At 37.4% G+C, this 21,419-nt stretch overlaps 2 protein-coding genes across 3 annotated transcripts in view; both read left to right on the top strand.

Annotated features, from left to right (window-relative positions):
• LOC306842741 (echinoderm microtubule-associated protein-like 3) overlaps nucleotides 1-2,620 on the top strand; it is a 34,813-nt gene extending 32,193 nt beyond the window's left edge. For both annotated transcript variants that reach the window (XM_079373786.1, XM_079373785.1), the window contains 5 exons: nucleotides 138-235; nucleotides 384-471; nucleotides 571-669; nucleotides 1,196-1,326; nucleotides 1,578-2,620. In XM_079373786.1, the coding sequence (XP_079229912.1) occupies nucleotides 138-235; nucleotides 384-471; nucleotides 571-669; nucleotides 1,196-1,326; nucleotides 1,578-1,790 (629 nt within the window). In that variant the 3' untranslated portion in view covers nucleotides 1,791-2,620. The remainder of the gene's footprint in view (nucleotides 1-137; nucleotides 236-383; nucleotides 472-570; nucleotides 670-1,195; nucleotides 1,327-1,577) is intronic.
• An 821-nt stretch (nucleotides 2,621-3,441) lies between these two features.
• On the top strand, nucleotides 3,442-20,089 carry LOC306884200 (metastasis-associated protein MTA2-like). Its single transcript, XM_079439919.1, has 18 exons — nucleotides 3,442-3,904; nucleotides 9,276-9,343; nucleotides 10,363-10,456; nucleotides 13,840-13,957; nucleotides 14,114-14,177; nucleotides 14,656-14,773; nucleotides 14,934-15,036; nucleotides 15,130-15,229; nucleotides 15,353-15,541; nucleotides 15,646-15,720; nucleotides 15,823-15,881; nucleotides 16,673-16,773; nucleotides 16,864-17,003; nucleotides 17,184-17,412; nucleotides 17,504-17,593; nucleotides 17,779-17,897; nucleotides 17,968-18,110; nucleotides 18,186-20,089. Exons 1-18 carry the CDS (start codon nucleotides 3,877-3,879, stop codon nucleotides 18,337-18,339), a joined length of 1,992 nt encoding a protein of 663 aa, XP_079296045.1. The 5' UTR covers nucleotides 3,442-3,876; the 3' UTR covers nucleotides 18,340-20,089.
• Nucleotides 20,090-21,419: the final 1,330 nt, after the last annotated feature.

Raw genomic sequence — 21,419 nt, 5'->3', positions numbered from 1 at the left:
TATTAGTAAATGTAAAACTGATAGCTTGTTTGTGGCACATGCATGCATTTCAATGTGGCTGCTTTTACTGTATGCAGATTGTTCTGCAAGCCTGTTTATAGTCGATAACTTATATTTTACTGCTTACCAAAATGCAGATGGCAGCTTTTTGGCAGTTGGTTCCCATGACAACTTCATCTACATTTACAACGTCACTGAGGGTGGCCGGCGCTATACACGATTCGGAAAGTGCACAGTAAGCAAAGCATTTGGGTCAAATACTCTAAGATGTCAAACTGTTTTATGGTGGTTTGTTGAGTGTAATGTTTTATAGCGGTCTGTTTGTGTTAAAAAGCACAATGAGTTCTGCGGATAAAATCCATTCCCTGTATGTAACACCACAGGGGCACTCCAGTTTCATTACTCACCTCGACTGGTCCAAAGATGGAAAATACATCATGTCCAACTCTGGAGATTATGAAATTCTATACTGTAAGGCTGCACGCTTGATTTCATGACACAGAAACATATTCCAAGAAGACAATGAGTAATAAAAAGAATAATGCATTTGAACACTTATGTTGGAAAAAGGGGATGTCGCAAGTGGCTGCAAGCTGTTGAGGAACCGGTTTGAGAGTAAAGATCGAGAGTGGGCGTCCTATACCTGTGTGCTTGGATTCCATGTCATGGGTGAGAGAAAATAATTTTTTAAAGAGATTTTAGGTATTAGTGGTTCTTGCTAAAGCAAGCAGCACATTAAGCCATATCTATAAAACAGAATAAGAGTGGAAATGGACTCACTTTACGCCGACGGTTTTCTTTTGATTTGTTAATTTTTTATTTGCACATTCACACTATACACTCTTCTAAATTTAATAAAGTCCTAAATCAACTCTATGCTGCTTTAATAAACAATGCTGATGTTAAAAAAAAACAGAAGACCACTTAGAAGTTTTGCATGGGCAAGTGCCACTCATATTTTTAGAAAATGTACATTAGTTAAAAATCTAATAAATTTAAAACTGTTGCTAAAAAATATTACAATGTTGTGTTTTTTGAAAATCAAAGTGTTTGTATGTGTTAGATCATATTTATTAATATTAATTATTATTATTAATTCATAAATGCATAAATGTTGTGAGTCCCCAAAGGCCTGTGCATTGAAAGTATATGTAAGTGTATGTTGACTGTCTTTCTAAACTGTAATGCTGTCTAGGTGTGTGGCTCGAGGGATCAGATGGGACAGACATCAATGCCTTGTGTCGATCACACAGTGAGAGTATGGTGGCAGTGGCCGATGACTTCTGTAAGGTTCATTTGTTCCAGTATCCATGTCCCAAACCAAAGGTCAGTCACTGCCTGATTTATTTATTGAGAGTCAAAGATATTATCATTTTAAACTAGAAATAAAATTAAACAATAAATCTCATTAGATTCAGTATGCTTAACAATGCATTAAAGTTTGATATAACAGGCCAGATGTAGTATGTATTGTATGCCTATTAATAATTCACATATTTACTGTAGGTAATATGTCAGAAAAAGTGCTTGTTTATACTGGAAGACATTAATAATTTATTCCCTGATTTCTCTGTCAGGCTCCAAGTTATAAGTACGAGGGCCATGGCAGTCATGTGACCAATGTTCGATTCACACATAATGACAGTCACCTTCTGTCAATGGGTGGGAAGGACACCTGCATCTTCCAGTGGCGAGTTAAAGGGACGGGGACTGGAGACCATTCCAAGGAACATCTAGCTTCTTCCTCTTCTGTCTGCTCTTCCTCTAGCTCTCCAATGAATGGAACATAGAGAGACATATACCAGAAATACCAAGAAAGAAACAAGCATGAAGATTCTAGGAAATGAAACAAGGAGCAAATATCTCATCTCATCAATCTGCTGTGACATGAGGCATTTGGAAGGTTATGCCAGCTTTTGTGAAACATGTCACAGTGTTGTTTTACCATTGAGAAGTAAATAATGCACAGCTGTTCACTACCTACATTTCTTCATGAACTGACATGGCCAAAAAAATATTTGTCTGAAATTTGCTCTTTTTTTTAAAAGAAATGTATTATTGCATTCCAAAGTCAGAAGGAAAAAATTATAATAAATTATGAAAAGTCAAAAAAAATTGTGGTGGTCCTAAACATGTTTATTTTCTTAATGCATAAATAATAAAATAATGATAAATCTTTAATTTTAGGGCGTTGACAGTTTTTGTGAGTTTCACACTTTTGGCATAAAAAAAATTGTGAAATTTCTGTCACTTCAACACATCACGAGACGAGGATGTATCAAATGAAATTAATCTCTAGTTTTTACATGTATCATGCTTTACCCAGTGTATTTCAAGTTTACATGCACTTGTTTACTTCATATTGCTTTTCATATGCTTATTTTAATCATCTACTGTTTTTCCGGCCATTAAATACTAGATGCATAATTGTCTGACATTACATTATTAACCTTAAATCATGTCTCTGTGAAGCATTGTGTTATGGGCAGCAGGATAATCAATGCCTTATTTGCTATCAGGAATATGTCCTCTGTCCAAAAACTGTCAAGTCAGCTTTTACGGCTTGTTAAACAATGTGAAATTTTGTTATTTTTTAATCAAATAAATACATTTTAAAGGAAGAATGTTTTAGTCTGTGTGTGCTTTCAGTTTCATATAGTTACTGTTTTAATCAGTTTTAATATTACCAAACGCCACCTAGAGGACAAAAGGAGCAAGGCTTTTTTTAATGACAGATTGCGTTGCTGTCTGTAAGTCTATAGAGGGAAGTATTGCACCACTTTTCACTATCCTAACCTGATTCTACGTTATGTTCGCAAGTGAACATTTCTGATAGTTTGTACGATTGGCCATCATATACCTGCATAAAATAGGAGAAATTAAATTTTTAGTTTGAATCTAATTAAATTAACCTTTAATAGGTCTTAAAGTGTATGCAAATGTATTTGTTTGTTTGACAATTGATTACAAAATTTAAAAAAAGCACAATGTTGTGCCGGTTTTTATTTTAAAATTTAATTAAAATAATTTTTATTTTTTAAAGTTTCTGTTTCTTTTTTATTTGTTGTTTTCAGAATAACAATGTACACCTGTGAATTACAATAAATCATGAAAAAAGAAAAACGACATTCAACGATTAATGAGTTTGATATCCTTATTATGCAGTATTTATGTACATGCAAAATTCGTTCTTATAATAAATAATCAATTATATTAAATTTTGATTTCTAAAGTGGGATAAGCCCTTCCACATTAACTTGGTGCCACAAAATAAATCCATAATAACCGCATGCTGCTCCTTAAAAAACATTAATACTTTATATAATATGTTTTGATTTTTAAAAGTAATTATTTACCGGAGCTCAAGTTTCTGTTTCCCGGGAGTTTGTCGAATTCTAAGTGACGATATGTGCTTCCAAAGATGACGTTGGAGAAGGGGTTGCGTGCACGCGCGCCTGTATGTGTGTGCGCGCGTGTGTGCGAAACAGAGCGGAGGTGAAGAAGAGGAGGATGAAGCAGGGAGCGGAGGATGGGAGGAAGAGTGGAGTGAGAGAGAGAGAAAGAGAGAGATAGGCTGGCTATCAAGGGCTCGTGTGAAGTGTGAATGTCTGGAAGGGGCTTCGATGGGAGTTTTATCGCAGCGCCGAAACAAAGACGCGATTTTTTTACCATCCGGAGAAACATTGTAGCGGAAACTTTAAACTTTTACCCGCCAGAGCGGCAGCGCCGTGCCGGGTCCCGGCTTTGTCTCGCAACGGGGGGAAGTACGCCAGTACACGCGAGGATATAAAGAACCAGCAGCACTTTTGGATACGCATTTTTATCCACACAACGAGAGAATCCGTGATTATTGTGTTTGTTTAGGGGAGTGAGAGAATGGCGGCCAACATGTACCGCGTTGGAGGTGAGTATTATTGTGAAGGCTAACACTAGCAGCAGGCTCGCGGGGGTTAGCATTAGCATTAGCGCGAGCGGCTGTTTCCGCCTTAGTTACAATGAGCGCACTCCCGTTGCTAAGCGAGCTAGGCTAGTTTCATTACGGCTGCATTTGGGTTAACTCTAAATTAATTATTTATATATGCATTCAACCCAACTTTCAAATTCACGTGGATGTGGGAACTTGCATTGGGTCGCAATGTTTTTTGTTCTTAGTTTTGCTTCTTTAAGTAATTAGCCGTCGCAAGCAAATCAGCTAATTACGAGGGAACCCTTCCGTTAGTTTATTCACTTACGATGCTTTTTACTCACTTTTTCGACTTTCATTCAAGTTTTTGTCGTACACGTTGCATGAACTGTGGCATTCTGTCAAACTTTTGACAGCTCAATTATAGGGAGTCTCACGGAACGGGATGCTTTCGCTTTTGTCATCTGTTTAAAAAGAAACATGGTCAAAGAAATGTTTGTTTTTACGGATATTTGGTCATTTAGACAGTTTGAACTTGGTGAACCTAGATTTAGAGTTCAATGAATGGTCCAGAACAGGAAAATGACTTAAGTTAGCTCATAAGTGGCACTATAAGTTCATTTATTTATTATATTTAATCACAGTCATTTACTGTGCAAAAAATAACTAGGCAAATATAAAGCATTGTACAGTTCAGAATATGTGAAATAAGGAATAAGAACAACAACAAATATGTAAAAAAAAATAAAAATAAAACAAGTAAAATAAAAAGGCAATATTTATACAGTTACATAAATGTAAAAATTGTTTGATAGGGTTTCATAGTCCATTGTAAAATAAGTTTTACAAAAGGTAATACATGAGGGTTTTGTTTGAGTTATTTTTGTCTTGTGAATATAAATCTGCCAGAAAATAATGTTATGTTTTTCAAAAAATATATAGGTTTTGCAATTAAAGTAAAATGTCATAAGGTATAACATAATTTGTTATGTCCATTTTAATGTCAATTCGAAAAGAAAGAAAGGGCAATAATAAAAAGAAAAAAAAATGTTCAGTAGCTTCAACTGTAAGTTTATTTATGGGCCGTGAATAATTTCTGTGCTCCTGCATGTGCAGATGTAATATGATAACATAGTTGCATCTAATCCAAATGCAGTTTTTAGTATATGCATATAGCCATCAGACACTGTACAGTGTCATGTATGAGCATCTTTTGTCAGCGAGATGCTCCTCACTGTGAATTGTAATGCAGTTTACCTTATAATAATATTGTATGTGCGTTAGCATCATTGACTGCAGCATGACATGGTGACCATGCACATTATAGTGCTTTTATTTGCTTAAATTCGGCAATCGGACGTAAATAGGCCACGGCAATCAGGTTGTGTTGCTTTAGCAGATGCAGCTGATTGCTTTATTGCAGTTGCAGATTGAACAGGCAGGGTTTGATGGGAAGTTCTGGAGGAAAAACTCACTTATTACACGCTTGTCAAAACGTATTAGAGTTTATGACTCGAGACTAGGTTCAGAGGAAGGCGAAGTCTGCGTCTGCTCGTTTTAAATGTTGTATACTATTAAGATGCTGACTGACATACTATGTAGGATTGTATTGTAATGATGGTTTTTCGTAGATACTGGCATGCATTTTAGTGCACTGTTTGCTAGTGTTTTGGGAGGTGCAGGTTTAGGTCATTGAACTTGACCTCCTATTCTGACCCCAAGCTCTTGCATCCCTACATTTTACCTCTGTGATCTGAAACTTTGACTAAATGCTGTCGCCTCACTCTGTTTTTGGTTTACCTATTTGATCAGAGTGTGTTTTTGTCATTGAGCTTCCTAGAATTAGTGACAGGCCGATATATCTGCTGAGTAGTGCTAGACTGATATATTGGCCAGGCTGTATTATTAGTCAATATTTGGCCATTTTGAGAGAACTGGTATCTACCAATAAACTGTCTCTTCTGCTGTATCTGCTTGACAATTCTGTTTTCTAAATTGATTTTGTTTTTTAATGATTAATTTGAGCATGTTTAAATGTAAAAAAAATTAATAATTGAATTTAATTTGAAAACTTAAAATTAGTGCTGTCAAACAATCAGTCACATCCAAAATACTTTTTTTTACATAATATATGTATATGTAAATACAAACACATGTATGTACATATTCAAGAAAAATGTTGTTTATATATAAAAATTTTTATATAAAGGATATAAATATATATTACATGCAAATGTATACATGTAAATATTTTCAAAATATATGCTGTATGTGTGTATTTATATATGCATTATAAATATACACAATGCACACACACATTATGTAAGCAAAAACTTTTAATTTGGATGCGATGAATTGCGATCAATTGACAGCACTAATTAAAATACCATAACTTGACCTTCCGAGACCACCTTTTTCTATTCATTTAGTCCATTTAAAGTCCACCACTTTCTTATAATAGACTGCTACCTCACATTCAGACCTTGTCAGTGGATAATAAATGCTTTCTGTTTCCATTGTTTTGTAGTGAATCACTGGGATCTGATCATATATGCACAATGCCGAATAGGACATTCCAAAATCTCTTAATATGAAGTGAAGATAATGCTCATCTTGCCAGAGTCCATTATCTCTATTTTAATAAATTGTGTATGAAATTGTTACTCCGAGGACACTCTAGAAGAAATTCTAAACAGAATTAATCCTAGAATTTCTATCAACAGACTTTAAAAACCTGAGGCTTTCAAATTGCTCTTTTATACTATTTCAAACAGCCAAGGGAGATGGCATGGTGTTAAAACACCAACTAACCAACAGTCTTTTGTAGTGCATTTTAAATGTGTAAAATCATTTTTAATTTTAGATTTTTTTTCGCTCATTTGCAGTCATTAAATTGTATGCATATATTGGCTTTATTTACCTGTCAACTCTCTCATACACAGTCTAGATGTTTTATTGGCAATGGGTTTTAAATGTCCATATTGGTAGATCACTAGAGTTATCAGTTTTGTCCCAGTCGCTTGTGCTCTCTGAACTCTCGGTTTGAATGTCGCTCTCCTACTATGCAAACATGGCACAGTGTTCAATAGTTTACTGTTGCAAATTTTACTTTAACAACCCAGATGCAAAGTGCAGTGAGAGCTGTATCCTTGTGATGCAATATGAAATGTGCCATGTCAGTACATTCTCACGGCATGCATGTTTCTAACAGTGAATAAGGCTATGTGTAAAATCAGATTGTTCTTGCATTGTAAAATAGGGAGTTTTGGAGCAAAGTGGGTAATGAAGATTGAGATTCACTTGAAGAACTCATTGTAAAATGTAGCTTGGTTTTTATGTGATTTGATTTCCCTCATATCTTCATCACTTCCCCTTTGAACAAACATGAAGCATGCTAAAGGAAGAGGGCTTGTCCTTTCTTTTGTGGTGCATTAAGTTCAAACAAGGCAAGTGCAACCACACTGCTTGTCAGCAAGAGAGAATTGAAGTGCGTTTCATACCAGCACTATGATTGAGATGGTTTTGGTTCAGTGAAGCTTACATTGTTTTTCACTGGGTGTTAATTGAGACCTCTAATGAAGATGCAAAGAGGATACTTGTCAAGTGATGCAGATAGAAAGTTCTGCTCGCACGCATGTGGGCAAATGTATATATCAGGTGACATTGTGTGGTCTGTTAAATGAGTATCCTGCTCTGTATGTGCATATACTTCCAGACAGATGTTTCATTTAAAAAAACACACTGACTGCATTTAAATCTGCATTTTGTAATGCTTTACACTAGTTGTCGACCGTTATGGGGTTTTTAAATGGCACGTTCCTATACAGGGATCTAGAACAGAGCAGATACTTTTATCCAAATCGACTTACATTGAGTTCAAGACAAGTTGTATCTTTTATCAGTTCATGCATCATGTGTTCCCTGGGAATCAAACACAAGACCTTCGTGTAGCTGGCCATGCTCTACTGTTTGCGCTACAGGAATGTAATGGCAATAAATGTAATGCATATTAATAATGATAACACATGAAGATTTAAAATACCACTCATTTTGTACTTTGTTTTGGAATATTATGGAGCCACAAACATGATATGCAGACACAAATAAATTAGCCATGTTTTAAGAAGTTTTTCCCTCGTTTAATTAAATTGCGGCCACATTGTTGTTTGTCCCTTTTCTTTTAGTAAGTCAAATAGAGGGGATGAAAATTGTGCAACTTGGCTACTATTTATTAAAATGAGGAAACAAAGTTGTGTGGGAACGAATTATTAGTTTGTGGGCAGTGGACACAATTGAACTGAAACAAGAGAACAAATTAATAAAATTAGGAAATTAATTCTTAATCTTTTTTTTTTTTTGTCTTTTTTTTTCTTGCATGTCGTGTGGGGATCCATAGAATATGGACTCAGAATTCACTGAAATATTTGGAAACCAGCATTTGCACTGTATTCACAAAATGAGCATCTTAAAATGTTCAAATGATTATCACGATTAACCTGAAAATTTTTTTTTTTTTTTAAACCCAGCCTTAGTGATGACAAAGTAAGCCATTTGTAGGTATTTTTCCCTCAAAAAGTATTAACGCTTATAGACATTTCTGGTTTGAGCATGCCGACTAGCCCAAGACAGCAATATTGGCTGAACTGATGTGAGTTTGAGAAGGGACTGGCTCTGTTTATCCAGAGGATTGTTCAGGAAACGTCTCATGCATTGTGTTTAGTGAGGCTAGCAATGCAGAAATTTCACCTTTAAGTTTAGTTGGTCTGCTATTTTTGTCAGTATCTCGAAGCCTCAGTGGATTTCAGGTGTCTCTGAACACCAGATGCCATGAGCTAACAAAACAGCACATCCCTGCTTGAAGAACAGATGGCTAGACTCTTTTTCTCCTTGAGGGAAATTATTGATCCATGCGTCCCAGCCTCTCTTCACGGTCTCTCTGATTGATGAAGCTCATGAACTTGGGAGACCTCCATTTTGATTTATCCCTTGCGGAACGGCTTAAGAACATGGCTGAGCAGATGCGAGAACAGAAAGCGTTAGTCCAATCAAAGATCAACGTCTACCAGAATGTCCAGAGCTGACCAGCCCAGACCAGAAGAGAGAGTGATTACATAACTGAAGTGTACACATTGTTGACCGTGCCTCAGCGTATGTTCTCTCGATATTGACCCATACCAATGACCCATGTCACCACATAAATGGTTTGAACTTCTGCACAATAATATTTGATTGTTCATGTGTTTAGTGATGGACTTCACATTTTTTGTTTTATATGTGCATACACACACACACACACACACATATATGAACTTATTTTTACACACACATATATTATAAACTTACAGATATTCTATTTTTTTGTCTACTACAGATTATGTGTATTTTGAAAATTCCTCCAGTAACCCGTATCTGATTCGCCGAATAGAAGAACTCAACAAGGTGAGGTTGGAACATGTTATATTATATTGTCATAATTTTTTGATACAAAATATCATGCTTCCTTCTTTTTTTTTGGATGCATGCAGGATTTTTTTTTTTCTTTTTTTGTCTGTTGTTTAGTTGGCCGTGAGCTGTTTTTGACCAGTATGACTTATAATGCCAATATATCAGCATACATAATGAATCTGGTGTGTCACTGTTCTTACAGCCTAGAGTCAGACTAACTGTGATTGGTTAGGGCTTTTGATGTCCACCAATCATTTATCATACATCATCAATTGCATGTGCAGAGATTTGAACATTACACTGAACATGGATGATTGACATATGCCAGCTCTCTGCTTATGCAGTGTCACTCATGGCAGCATAACAGACTGTCTGTGTCACCTGCTCCCCTCTGTTGTGCATTGCTAATGCTCAGCCATCATGCTGTTGTCTACTGAGTCACACTGGGATGTTTGAGATGAAGATCCAGCTGAAAGAGACTTACATAATGCTGAGAATGACACAGGCATGTTTCCTGGAGCAGGGATTAAAATACTTTATATAACCTCAGTTTGAAGGGCTGTGAAGCTCAGCAGGACGGGTAAACTAATGGAAGTGGTGTCTGTGTTCAATATGTATACGTGTTAGTCAGAATTCAGTGCTGTCTTGAATATACACAACTCTAACCCACACTGTGTTGCATTAATGTGGAAGATGTGGTTTTCATTTCCATATAGAGTGGTTCATTTTCAATGCTGGAAAATGAGTAGAAATTTAGTTATTAATAGGGCTCACAACTTTTTACTTGGCAGCTTAAATATTGGTGCACTTGCATGTAAATCATAGGCAGTATCATTCAGTTCAAGTTTTACTTGAAGTTACTTAAATTGTGGGTTTTTACAAGTACATGACATGAAGACAGTAAGAGCACTTAAAGCACTTACTTTACATACTGTATAGAGAAAATGACTATGTGTGATCTTTTTTTGTGAATGGTCTTTCTCACACTGTTTCTCTTTGCATGTCTTCCCAAGACTGCCAATGGAAATGTAGAAGCCAAGGTGGTCTGTCTCTTCAGGCGGAGAGATATATCCGCCAACCTGAACACTCTGGCCGATAGCAATGCAAGTGAGTACCTAACTGTTCCAGTCTCCTCAATTCATGCCTCTTCATCACGTTTAAGATAAAGATACGGTGTCACTATGTAGATGTACTATTTGCTGTAAAACACCAGCCAGGATTTTCAGATTTAAAAGGCATTGGGAACAGCATGTAATGCACCAAAAAGGATCAATCCATTTATAATTAAGTTGCATATTATATAACCTTGCATTTTATGTATTTTAAGTCTTCAATCCGAATGTAGAAGCAGATGTCTGAAAGAAAATCCTAAGATTTTTGTTGATCATATTTCTCTATGAAATTATGAGAATTTACATTCTACTCTGAGTTGGGGGGAAATCTGTGGAATTATGTCAAACAGATTTAAACTGATCATGAAATCAAAACTAAATCAAATTCTTTTCTTTTTTTTCTAATTCATGTGCCCTCATAATCTTTAAAGGGGACATCAGATGCCCATTTTCCATAAGTTTATATGATTCTTTAGGGTCTTCATAAAAAGTCTATAAAATACTTTGGTTAAAATTTCTCAATGGTAGTGTAAAACAACTCCCCTTTTACCTTGTCAAAAACAGCTCTGTTCACAGCGAGCTGTTTCGGGGCATGTCCCTTTAAATGCTAATGAGCTCTGATTCCCTTCAAAAACAAACATAATTTTCAGCGGCTCAGATGTCAGGAGTGACGACTGCTATGTTCATTATTACATTCAACAACAAAATACCTTGATCACTTAGGAGGCATTCTTGTCTGCATCTGCTCTAGCGTCGAAATGATGGCGGACTTATGATCGCTCACTCAGGGCAGAGCTCACTCATTATAGGGTGGATGTGTACACACACTTCCAACACATTTATGTTCAAACACCATGTAAAAGTGAATTTTGCATCTGATGACCCCTTTAATCTAAAATTTCCTCTCACTTGCATAACATTAGATGTACACCAGCGTTAGGACAACAGTAACCTGTCACTCACATGAGATTACAGAATTAACAAGCTTTTATTTCATGCCTAATTTATGGTAAAATGTCTCAGTGGAGTAGTACTAGCCTTTTGTATTGATGGCTGAGAGTGTCATCTAATTATCTGAAATATTTACTTATTTACTAAATAAACACTCAAAGGGCAATGCATTTGTAGAATGTTTTTAATTGCATGCATTTTCCTTCTAGAGATTTCTATGCAGTTACAGGTGCCGACAGGATTTAGCTGAGGGACACCAGTCTACACAAGTAACAAAACTAGATCACTTCCATTATAATTAGGAATGGACAGGATGGTTGACTCCTGGCCAAATTCCCTCCACTGTCCTCTATCATGGCCTCCTAATAATCCCCATCCACTTGATTGGCTCTATGACTCTCTTTCCTCTCCACCTGTAGCTGGTGTGTGGTGAGCGCACTGGCGCTGTTGTCCTGTGGCTGCTGTTGCATCATCCAAGTGGATGCTGCACACTGGTGGTGGTTGAGGAGAGACCCCCACATGATTGTAAAAGCGCTTTGGGTGTACAGCAATACACAAAGCGCTATATAAATGCATCATTCATTCATTCATAAAGAAATTGTAGCTTTAGTGATTTTTTTTTTTATAATTTTTTTTTTTATATATAAAGGTTTTTAAGTTCTCTAAGAAGTTGCATCATTTTGAAATACTAGAAATTTGAGACATTTACTGCTAGACTTTATATCACCTGGTTTAAGTAGTGTTTCAGGCATTAAGTGTAATCAACACATCCTTTTTTTTCTTCTTCAAGGATGTTGGTTTTGTGCAATAAAATGTTATAGATATTCAGCCTTATGAGATATATTTTTGAGTATCTGTCAATTGTCCTGTTGAAAGAACTTGAGTTCTTGCATTGTTCACGCTGTTGTTGTTCTTCACACATACGGATAATTGTCTTTATCCATTGCACCACACAATGAGTGGTGCAAATTCTCCTTAAACTCAACATCGAAAAATGTCTGGAAACCAATTCCCTCTGTTGTGCTCCATTTTTAACGTCCTATGCGAGCACCCTCTGAGAAATGCATCTGATAGGGTTGCTTTGAGACCGACTAGCTGATTAGTCATTCAGACAACCCACTGACTAGTTGATTTTAAAAATGTGTAGCATTGCACATCCCTAATTATTTGTATAACACAGCTGCAAACATCCAACATTGAACAAAGATGTTTTATCTCACCTACGTGTCTGAGGTGTAGTGGTTCATTTATATGTAAATTTTGTGTATATGAACTGCCGTAAACCTGTTGTAATTGCCAGTGTAGTGCATTAACCTAACCATTCCAAAATAGGGTCAGGTTTGAGTTGAGGAGGTTGCATTGACATGGGTTGGAGTTAGCGCTCAAATCCGTTGCAGTCATGAGAGGTCAATGTCTGCTTGGCCATCGGCACTGTCCTGTTACACAAGATCAGGGCTCCCATTTACATCACCTCCTCCCTTCTCTACCTTCTGCCCATCTTCCTCCTTCAAACCCCCCCTCTCCTGAATGGGCTCCTCTGTGCTTATCCTCAGCTGCCATCCGCCCTGTGCTCTCAGAACAAAAGAGCCTTCATGGGACCCACCGGGCCGCGGTGCTCAAAGGGTTAACATTAGGTTAACACTGTCTGGCTGCTGTCTTTGTCAAGGAATGAAAGTGTTTATAAACGCATGTATGTGTGTGCATGTTTGGCTCTGAGAGTGTGCAGTTATGAGGGATTTGTTATACATGCGTCTTGAGTGCTCGTCTGCTTGTGCATGTGTTAAAGAGAGCTTGTGGCGTTTTTTTTTTTTTTTAATGCGCACTTGTGCATGGGGGGGGGGGGGGGGGGGGTTGTTGCTCAATGGGGGGATGGGTGCCTCAGGTTTATTGCACAGGGTTTCCCAGTAAAGCTGGCAGGGACGCATTGGCCAAGGGGAGAGAAAGGAGGGGGCAGGGCCACTGGGGTGGCAGGAGGGGTTAATGGCAAGGGGTGTGGTTTGATATCCCGCCCTTTTCATTGACAGGGTTTCCTTCGGCTCCATGCAGGGGTGGAGTTCGGCTGATAAAGTCCTGCCAAGTCTCCTCACCTCACACGAGCATCTTTTTAAGAAATATTTCGTTAACATTGCAAATTGCTGTTAAAGTCAAAAGTAATGTTCTTGAAATGCATTCAGTTCAAGTCATTTTGAGTTGGACCTGCATCATAATCGTTTACCTCCCTTATAAGTCAACAGTTCTCATGAACGATATTTAGGTTACTTGTATCTGAATGAGTGTGAAATTGATCACAACAATTACTAATTACCTAAAGTGATACGTAAACTCAAGATTTGGTCTGTGTGTGTTCTGAGAGGAAGCTGGTTCACATCAGAACTAATTAAGGCCATTAGCATCACTCTCATATGTTTGCGTGTGTGTGTATTTTAGGAGACTTTGAAGAGGAGTCCAAGCAGCCTTCAACATCAGAACAGCAGAAACACCAGCTCAAGCACAGAGAACTGTTCCTGTCTCGACAGTTTGAGTCTCTCCCTGCCACACACATACGGTAAATATACTCACAGCGCTCACAGACACAAACATCTCTGGATTGAATGGTATAATCCCATCAGAGCCCAGACTCGGACTCTGTATATGAGGCAATGGAATTGTAGTGATAGTCTTATTTACACCATGCATGTTTTGGCTTATTGTTTTTCTACAGAGGAAAATGCAATGTCACACTTTTGAATGAGACTGATGTTTTAACTGGCTACCTTGAGAGAGAGGTAAGAGTCCACCTGTAGGACAAGAGCACTTACTGTGCAGTTTATCATGGAGTGTCACAAAACTACCACCGTCACTAAAGCCATGACTGAGAGACAAGCCATAACATGACAAGTGAATCTCATGAAATCGGTTAAAACTTCTGTCATGTTTCACCCCTTAAATAAAAAAATAAAAAACATTGTTATGCTTTAGGTAAACAGATTGTTTTTAAGAACAGATTTGTTTTTTGTATAGGAATTAAGGTAATTTGTGAGTTTGAAAATATTTTTGAAGTCTCTTTTGCTCACCAAAGCTGCATTAATTTGATCAAAAATACAGCAAAAAAACTTTAACAGTTTTTTGAACAGTAATGTGTGTGTTATATTTATATAAAATATATATATTTGGCAAGTGAACACCTTTTGTTGATTTAAAATGATCAAATGGCCAAGTGCACGAAGTGTTTGTGTTTTTATAATGTGTGTGTTTGTTCTGTAGGACTGTTTCTTCTACTCTCTGGTGTTTGACCCAGTGCAGAAGACCCTGCTGGCTGACCAGGGCGAGATCAGAGTGGGATCCAAATACCAGGCAGAGATCCCTGACAAACTGGATGAAGGTCAGAAGGTTTTAACATCTCCACACCTTGGTGTTACTAAATCATGACATTTTGATGTTGATAACTCATTTTAAGGAGAGGTGTTGAATGGCTAATTCACAATTGATTCACTAATTCAAAACCAGTCATTAGTAAGTACAATGTTTTCCCCACTCATCAGGCGATTCAGACAATCGAGTGCAGGAGAAGCTTGAGACAAAGGTTTGGGATCCTAATAACCAGCTGAAGGATCCTCAGATAGACCAGTTCCTGGTGGTGGCACGGTTAGTATTTCACTCTTAGACTGACCATTATTGATGCTTCAAAATTGTTTTATTCATTAGCTTGACGTTAATTCAAATATTGTGTACTTTTAGGGCTGTTGGTACATTTGCACGTGCACTAGACTGCAGCAGTTCAATCCGTCAACCCAGTCTGCACATGAGCGCAGCGGCTGCATCTAGAGACATCACGCTGGTGAGAGAATGAAAGCATCCAATCACAATCTTTTATAACTACTCACGAGAGTGTTTCATTCACTGCCACCTCACTTCAGTTTTCATGCACATCTGATATTCACACTGTCCCGTCTATCTGTAGTTCCACGCCATGGACACTCTGCAGAAGAACGGCTATGATCTCGCCAAAGCCATGTCGACGCTGGTGCCGCAGGGTGGCCCGGTGCTGTGCAGGGACGAGATGGAAGAGTGGAGCGCCTCAGAAGCCATGCTGTTTGAGGAGGCTCTGGAGAAATATGGCAAAGACTTCAATGACATTCGCCAAGACTTTGTGAGTTTGAAATGCCGTACTTGAGCATTTGCTCTCTCACATACTGCACTATTTGGGAAAGCTCAGAAGATTTAAATGAACATTTATTTGTTGTTGTCCCACAGTTGCCCTGGAAGTCATTAGCTAGCGTGGTCCAGTTCTACTACATGTGGAAGACTACTGATCGTTACATCCAGCAGGTAACAAACTTTGCATGTTTTTTTAAAAACCAAAATAAATCTTGATATGTTAATATTTATGCATGCATACAAATGTTATTTAAACCATGTTTTTCTCCACAGAAAAGACTAAAGGCAGCAGAGGCAGACAGCAAGCTGAAGCAGGTGTACATCCCCACCTAGTGAGTATTTAGTGTCACTGCACATTGCACTATATTTGAAAGTGGCACTTTCCAAATATATTCCTCGAATTGGTGTCCCTTTAGTGTTGTTGCTTTTTTTAAAGTCTCAAATCCCATTGTTTTTTTAAGAGTGAATTTTTAAATAGATTACAGTTTTGAAATTTCAAAAGATTGAATGTTATATGCTCTCCACGGCTGCATTTATTTGATCAAAAATACATTTAAAAAATGTATGTAGAGAAATATTACAATTTAAAGTAACTGTTTTCTATTTGAATATATTTTAAAATATAATTTATTTCTGAGTTGGTAAAGATGAAGTTTCAGGAGCCATAACTGCAGTCTTCAGTGTCACATAATCCTTCAGAAATCATTATAATATGCTGATTTTCTGCTTAAGAAACATTTCTTCTTATAAATGTTGAAATTTTAATGTTGATAATTTTTTAAAGATCTTTGATGAATAGAAAGTTCAAAAGAACAATAACAGTGTTCTGTAACAATGTAAAAGCCTCTAGTGTCAAATTTGAGCAATGCATCCTTGCTGAATAAATACAATAATTTCTTTTTTTTTTTTAGTTTTACTGACACCAAATTTTTCAGTAGTAGTGTTAAACTGTTAATGAACACAATGTTAGCACAAAATGAAAAGTAGCTATTTACTTATCTAGTCTGTTGTATGTATACATTTAATGTTAGCTTAAAATATTTTTTCTTGTTAACTTCTTTACTGTAATTTTTTATTTTTTTTGTCTACTGTTTGAGAATCTAAATTTTGTTCTCTCCTTCAGCACCAAACCCAACCCCAACCAGATCAATGCACCTGGAAGTAAACCTGGCATGAATGGTGCCACCGGCTACCAGAAAGGCCTCAGTTGTGAAAGTTGCCACAGTGAGTGAACTCAAGTATTTAAATATAAGCTCAATTATTCCTGTGCGTTATAATGAAAGTATTGATCTGTTTGACTTGCTACTCCTCCAGCTGCCCAGTCCCAGCAGTGGTACGCATGGGGCCCTCCCAACATGCAGTGCCGACTATGTGCATCCTGTTGGATTTACTGGAAGAAGTACGGTGGTCTTAAGACCCCTACTCAACTAGAGGGCGCCACAAGAGCTGGCTCAGTATGTTAGCCCTGTCTTTTTTGATGTACCTGTTTACTGTATTTTAAAATATTTAATGCATGCAAAACTCTACAGTGAGAAATCTAGTTGGTTTCATCAGTTACCTTGGTGGCTTAAATTATTATGATGGAGACAGAAAATTGCCAAATTGATTACTGAACATATATATCTTTCCAACAGGATGCAGCTCCACGTGGTCACATGACCCGCCAGGAGGTACAGGGCATGTCCCCATTTACCAGCAGCGCAGGGAGAGCTAAACTTCTGGCTAAAAATCGGCAGACCTTCATCCTACAGACCACTAAACTCACTCGAATCGCCCGTCGGGTGTGCCAGGACATCCTGCAGTCCCGCCGAGCAGCTCGCCGCCCCTATGCTTCCATTAACGCCAATGCTGTCAAAGCAGAGTGTAAGTAGTCAATGGCAAACATACGGTTTGTTTTATCTGTGATTTTTATCTCCAGATTCTTTTTTTGACTGTTTCTTTTTTCTCTTTTTAGGTATGATAAGACTTCCTAAAGCAGCAAAGAGTGCTATGAAGAACCGCCTTATTCCTCGACCGTCCCTCATCAATATAGTTAAAGAATTGGGTATGGCTTCAGTATTCAATCAAAACCAAATTGAGAAACTGTTTAAACGGGGGGGGTGAACACACATTGCCTTTAATGATGAGTCATAAGAGTCAATTGTTTGGCACGATGTTATGTTTGAAAACTGATCATTTGACTTTTCAGATTTGAATATTTTGAGTGATTGTGCTTGTTTTATTCTTCAGCTATTCAAGCTCCTTTGAAACTCAAAGCCCCTCGAGGTGCTCCAACCCCTATCAACCGTAACCAGGTTAACCAGCCTCGGAGCGCATCCGCCCTACTGGGCAAGAGGCCCTTCGACAATGTGAGTATCACATACAACGTTTACTGAGGAAAACAGTGTACTCCGATCTAAGCACTCTCATTGGCTGCAGGCTGGAGGTAATTCTTTGTCCACCAATGGAAGACCGTTCGCATTGGGAATGAGAGCAGCCAACCAGTCAGTCATTAAGAGGCAGAAGGTCAGTCAAGGAGATGCTCCGAATCCAGTGGTGTTTGTGGCTACGAAAGACACCAGGTATGTTTCCAAAACATCCCATCCACATGTTTTTGCTGTTTCCTGAGACTAATTCCATGTATATGTGGTTTACAGAGCCCTGAGGAAACACCTCACTCAGGGCGAGATGAGGCGGGCTGCCAGAAAACCACACCTCCCGGTCAGAATCAAACTTCCGGTGCTGCCCCGGCCGCTTCCTGTACCCATCATACCCCCCAGCACCAGCGAGCCAATCGTGTTGGAGGACTGAGCGATATTCCAGTAGACCACATCCATTGCCAGAGCATGTTAAAACCGCCATCGTCAGCTGTTCTTCTTTATTCCTCGTCTTCTGTTGTTCTCTCTCCCAACCCCCCCCCCCCCAGATCCCGTACGCACACCGTGCTCGGGATGATGACGTACCGCATACTCTTACACCAGCATACACCACACTTCATAGCGTTTTACTCAGTGTTATAGTTTAAGGGTTTGGTGCCCTGCTGTCCCGTTGCTTTTTTAAATTGCAAATACTTTTAACTGTGTAATTTAAAACAAATCATGTTCATTCTAAGATGGTGGAAAAGCACACTTTATTTTTCTCCAGTTCTGTCATTATTTGTATAAATATTAACAGCATTTTTCAAGAGTTTGATTCTTGTGTGTATGGAAAGTGGGATTTAAATGTGCGAGGGAGTACATGGTCTTTTTACCATCATTTTCTTAATTTCTTAAGTTGCTTATGTTAAAAACAAAAATCGCCCTTTTTCATGCCATATATAGACAAAAAAATGATTTCGCTGCTCATTTTAGTTCAGCCAGTATTTGTGGTTCCAGCCTCTCGGGCCTAGCTGAATTGTGGAAAGATGGTATCATGAAATGCATTGCAGCAAAAGTATTGCTCGCCATACAAGCAGCTCTGCAGTCGACTTGGTGTTTATTGATAACGACCTGGGTTCTCAAACTCAAATTTTATTTTATTTATATTTTTTTTGTGGTCATGGATCCACATCTCCTGCAGTGTAGCTACTTCAGTCAGTGATATTTGAAGGTCTCGTAGGTCTTAGTATGAAAACATGTTTGATGACTTAGGAAGGCTTCTGGTTGTAGTAAAGTGTTGAAGGTGTTCATGAATGTAAGGCAAATCTTGGTTTGAGGTGGATGGATGTCGCAATAAGTTTGGCCTGTTTTGTACCTCAATAATTGAGCCTTTTCCATATACGACATCATGAACAAAGCCATAAGAGTTTGTTTTCCACGTCTGCTTCTTTTTTTCCAAACATGTTGATGCACTCGCATTTGTGTTATAAAGTTCTTGTGGGCTACTGGGAAGTTAATGTTAGCAATTGTAGATAATGAGAGGGAAGAGATGTTTTTTTTCTAGTAATGACTCGATTATAGGCTGATATTGATGCATATTTCCCCCTCAATTTTTTTTTTTTTTTGTGCAAACTGGATCTAGTGAGATGGAAAAGATGTTTTGGAGTTTTCCTAGACATGGCTCAACTATAGGCTGATATTGATGCATATTTTTGCCTTATGATTAAGCTTTTTCTTTTTGAGCTGAACGGTTGGGCTTTTTTGACAGACTTCCTGGCTTGTTGAGATTAGTCAACACAAAATTTCATTGTAAATCGTTCCCCCGATTAGGGGTTTTGTAATGTTTCTTAAACAAATGGAGCGTGCACTGCACACTAAAGACACAAATAAATGTTAACGTGTCCCCTTTTAATTGTCACCTGTTTTTTATGAAGGGGGTTCGTGACCCCGCAATGTTTTGGAAAGCTTGGAAAAAAAAAAAAAAAACATGTTAACATTGATCTCCATTATGGGATAGAGTTGGGGGAGGGAAGACTGGTTGATTTTAGGGTTTGATTCAAGGATGTGAAGGATTTCAGTTTTGTATATCAATGAGTAATTTCTTTCAACTCACAACTCAAACTTTTTTTTAATATTCCAGTGTCTCTGTATCCTTTAATGTATCTTGTGATAAGAAAATAAAGATCTTTTGTTTGTGGTCCTGATCAGGCAATGTTTCATGTTTCTTTAGAGCAGTTACATAGGTATTGATTTATTTGCATTTGCAGTGGACCATATACCATGGTAGACGCCATAATTATTTTTGGTTGTTTTTTTTTTTTTGTGAATGAAAACGAGGCTGTAAAGTGTGAATGTCTGGTTGGTTTTTACACTTGTGTAACTTTAGATGATTTAACCGATGTAACTTTGAAAATGCATATTTCCAAAAACATGCCTGTGACACAACTGGGAAATGTGCTTTGAATTAAATGTTATAAAAACCTTAAGAAAATACATGCTATTGCCTCATTTTCATCCATGAAAAATTACATATGCTGTTAAATAAAGACCAAAAGTGTCAAGGAATGCAAATGAAAGGGTACACCCAAAAAAAAAAACAAATCTTTCATTTGTTCACCCAGAATTAGTTTTATCTTTCTTCAGCAGAACATAAAGGCCCGGTTTCACAGACAGGGTTTAGACTAAGCCGGGATTAGGTCATTGTTCAATTAGGAAATTTAAGTAATTTTTATTAACATGCCTTAGAAAAAACATACTGTTGTGCATCTTGAGACAAAACAAAGGCACTGATATATTTTAAAATCAGTCAGTGCAAGTTTCTTTCAGTTAAAACAGCTCAGACTTACACTTTAGTCTGAGACTAGGCTTAAGCCGTGTCTGTGAAACCGAGGGGAAATCAGCTATTTACGTTTAGAACAACTTAAGGATGAGTGGGGGGTGGGGGGGGTGAACTATCTTATTAAAGCAATTAAATAATTCAGCACATATCTTCAATTGCTTTACTTTGCTGATTTAATAAATCAAGATGAAACTTCAATGGTTATGTTTATTTTTGGGTTGCCAAACAACATTGCAACTTCATGCAGCACATTAATATAAAATTCGACTTTGATTTGTCCAATCAGTCACATTATCAAAATTATATATATATATATATATATATATATATATATTACAGCTGTCAACATTAACGCATGCGATTAATAAAAAAATTTTAAGGCATTAATATTTTTTAACGCTAATTCATCATTTGATAAGTTTGAAACTGAGACAATGTCATAACACATAAAAGTATTTAGAAATACTTTTGATAATAGTTGGGTAAATGTGTACTGGGATTGAAGCGATGTGACTTGGTAAACGTTTTATTGCCAGTATAAAGGCTGATAATGACTGAATTAAAACAAAAGAATAATCAGGATTATGTCTCATTCCTGGTGGAGATGTGAAAGGTTCTGTTTCCTTAAACTAGTTTGTCATGCATTCCTTTATTTCAATATATCTATATATATATATATATATATATATATATAT

Source organism: Barbus barbus (genome assembly GCF_936440315.1).
Source record: "Barbus barbus genome assembly, chromosome: 2".
Taxonomy (NCBI): domain Eukaryota; kingdom Metazoa; phylum Chordata; class Actinopteri; order Cypriniformes; family Cyprinidae; genus Barbus; species Barbus barbus.
Note: the sequence above shows the minus strand (reverse complement) of the source record. Positions and strands in the feature narration are given on the sequence as shown.

What these genes read in the sequence shown, in the direction of transcription:
- LOC306884200 (XM_079439919.1), top strand. Translation starts at nt 3,877, where the DNA reads ATGGCGGCCAACATGTACCGCGTTGGAG. An exon ending in TCTGGCCGATAGCAATGCAA is followed by an intron (nt 10,457 to 13,839) that starts GTGAGTACCTAA and finishes TGTGTATTTTAG; the next exon opens with GAGACTTTGAAGAGGAGTCC. An exon ending in CCCTGACAAACTGGATGAAG is followed by an intron (nt 14,774 to 14,933) that starts GTCAGAAGGTTT and finishes CCCACTCATCAG; the next exon opens with GCGATTCAGACAATCGAGTG.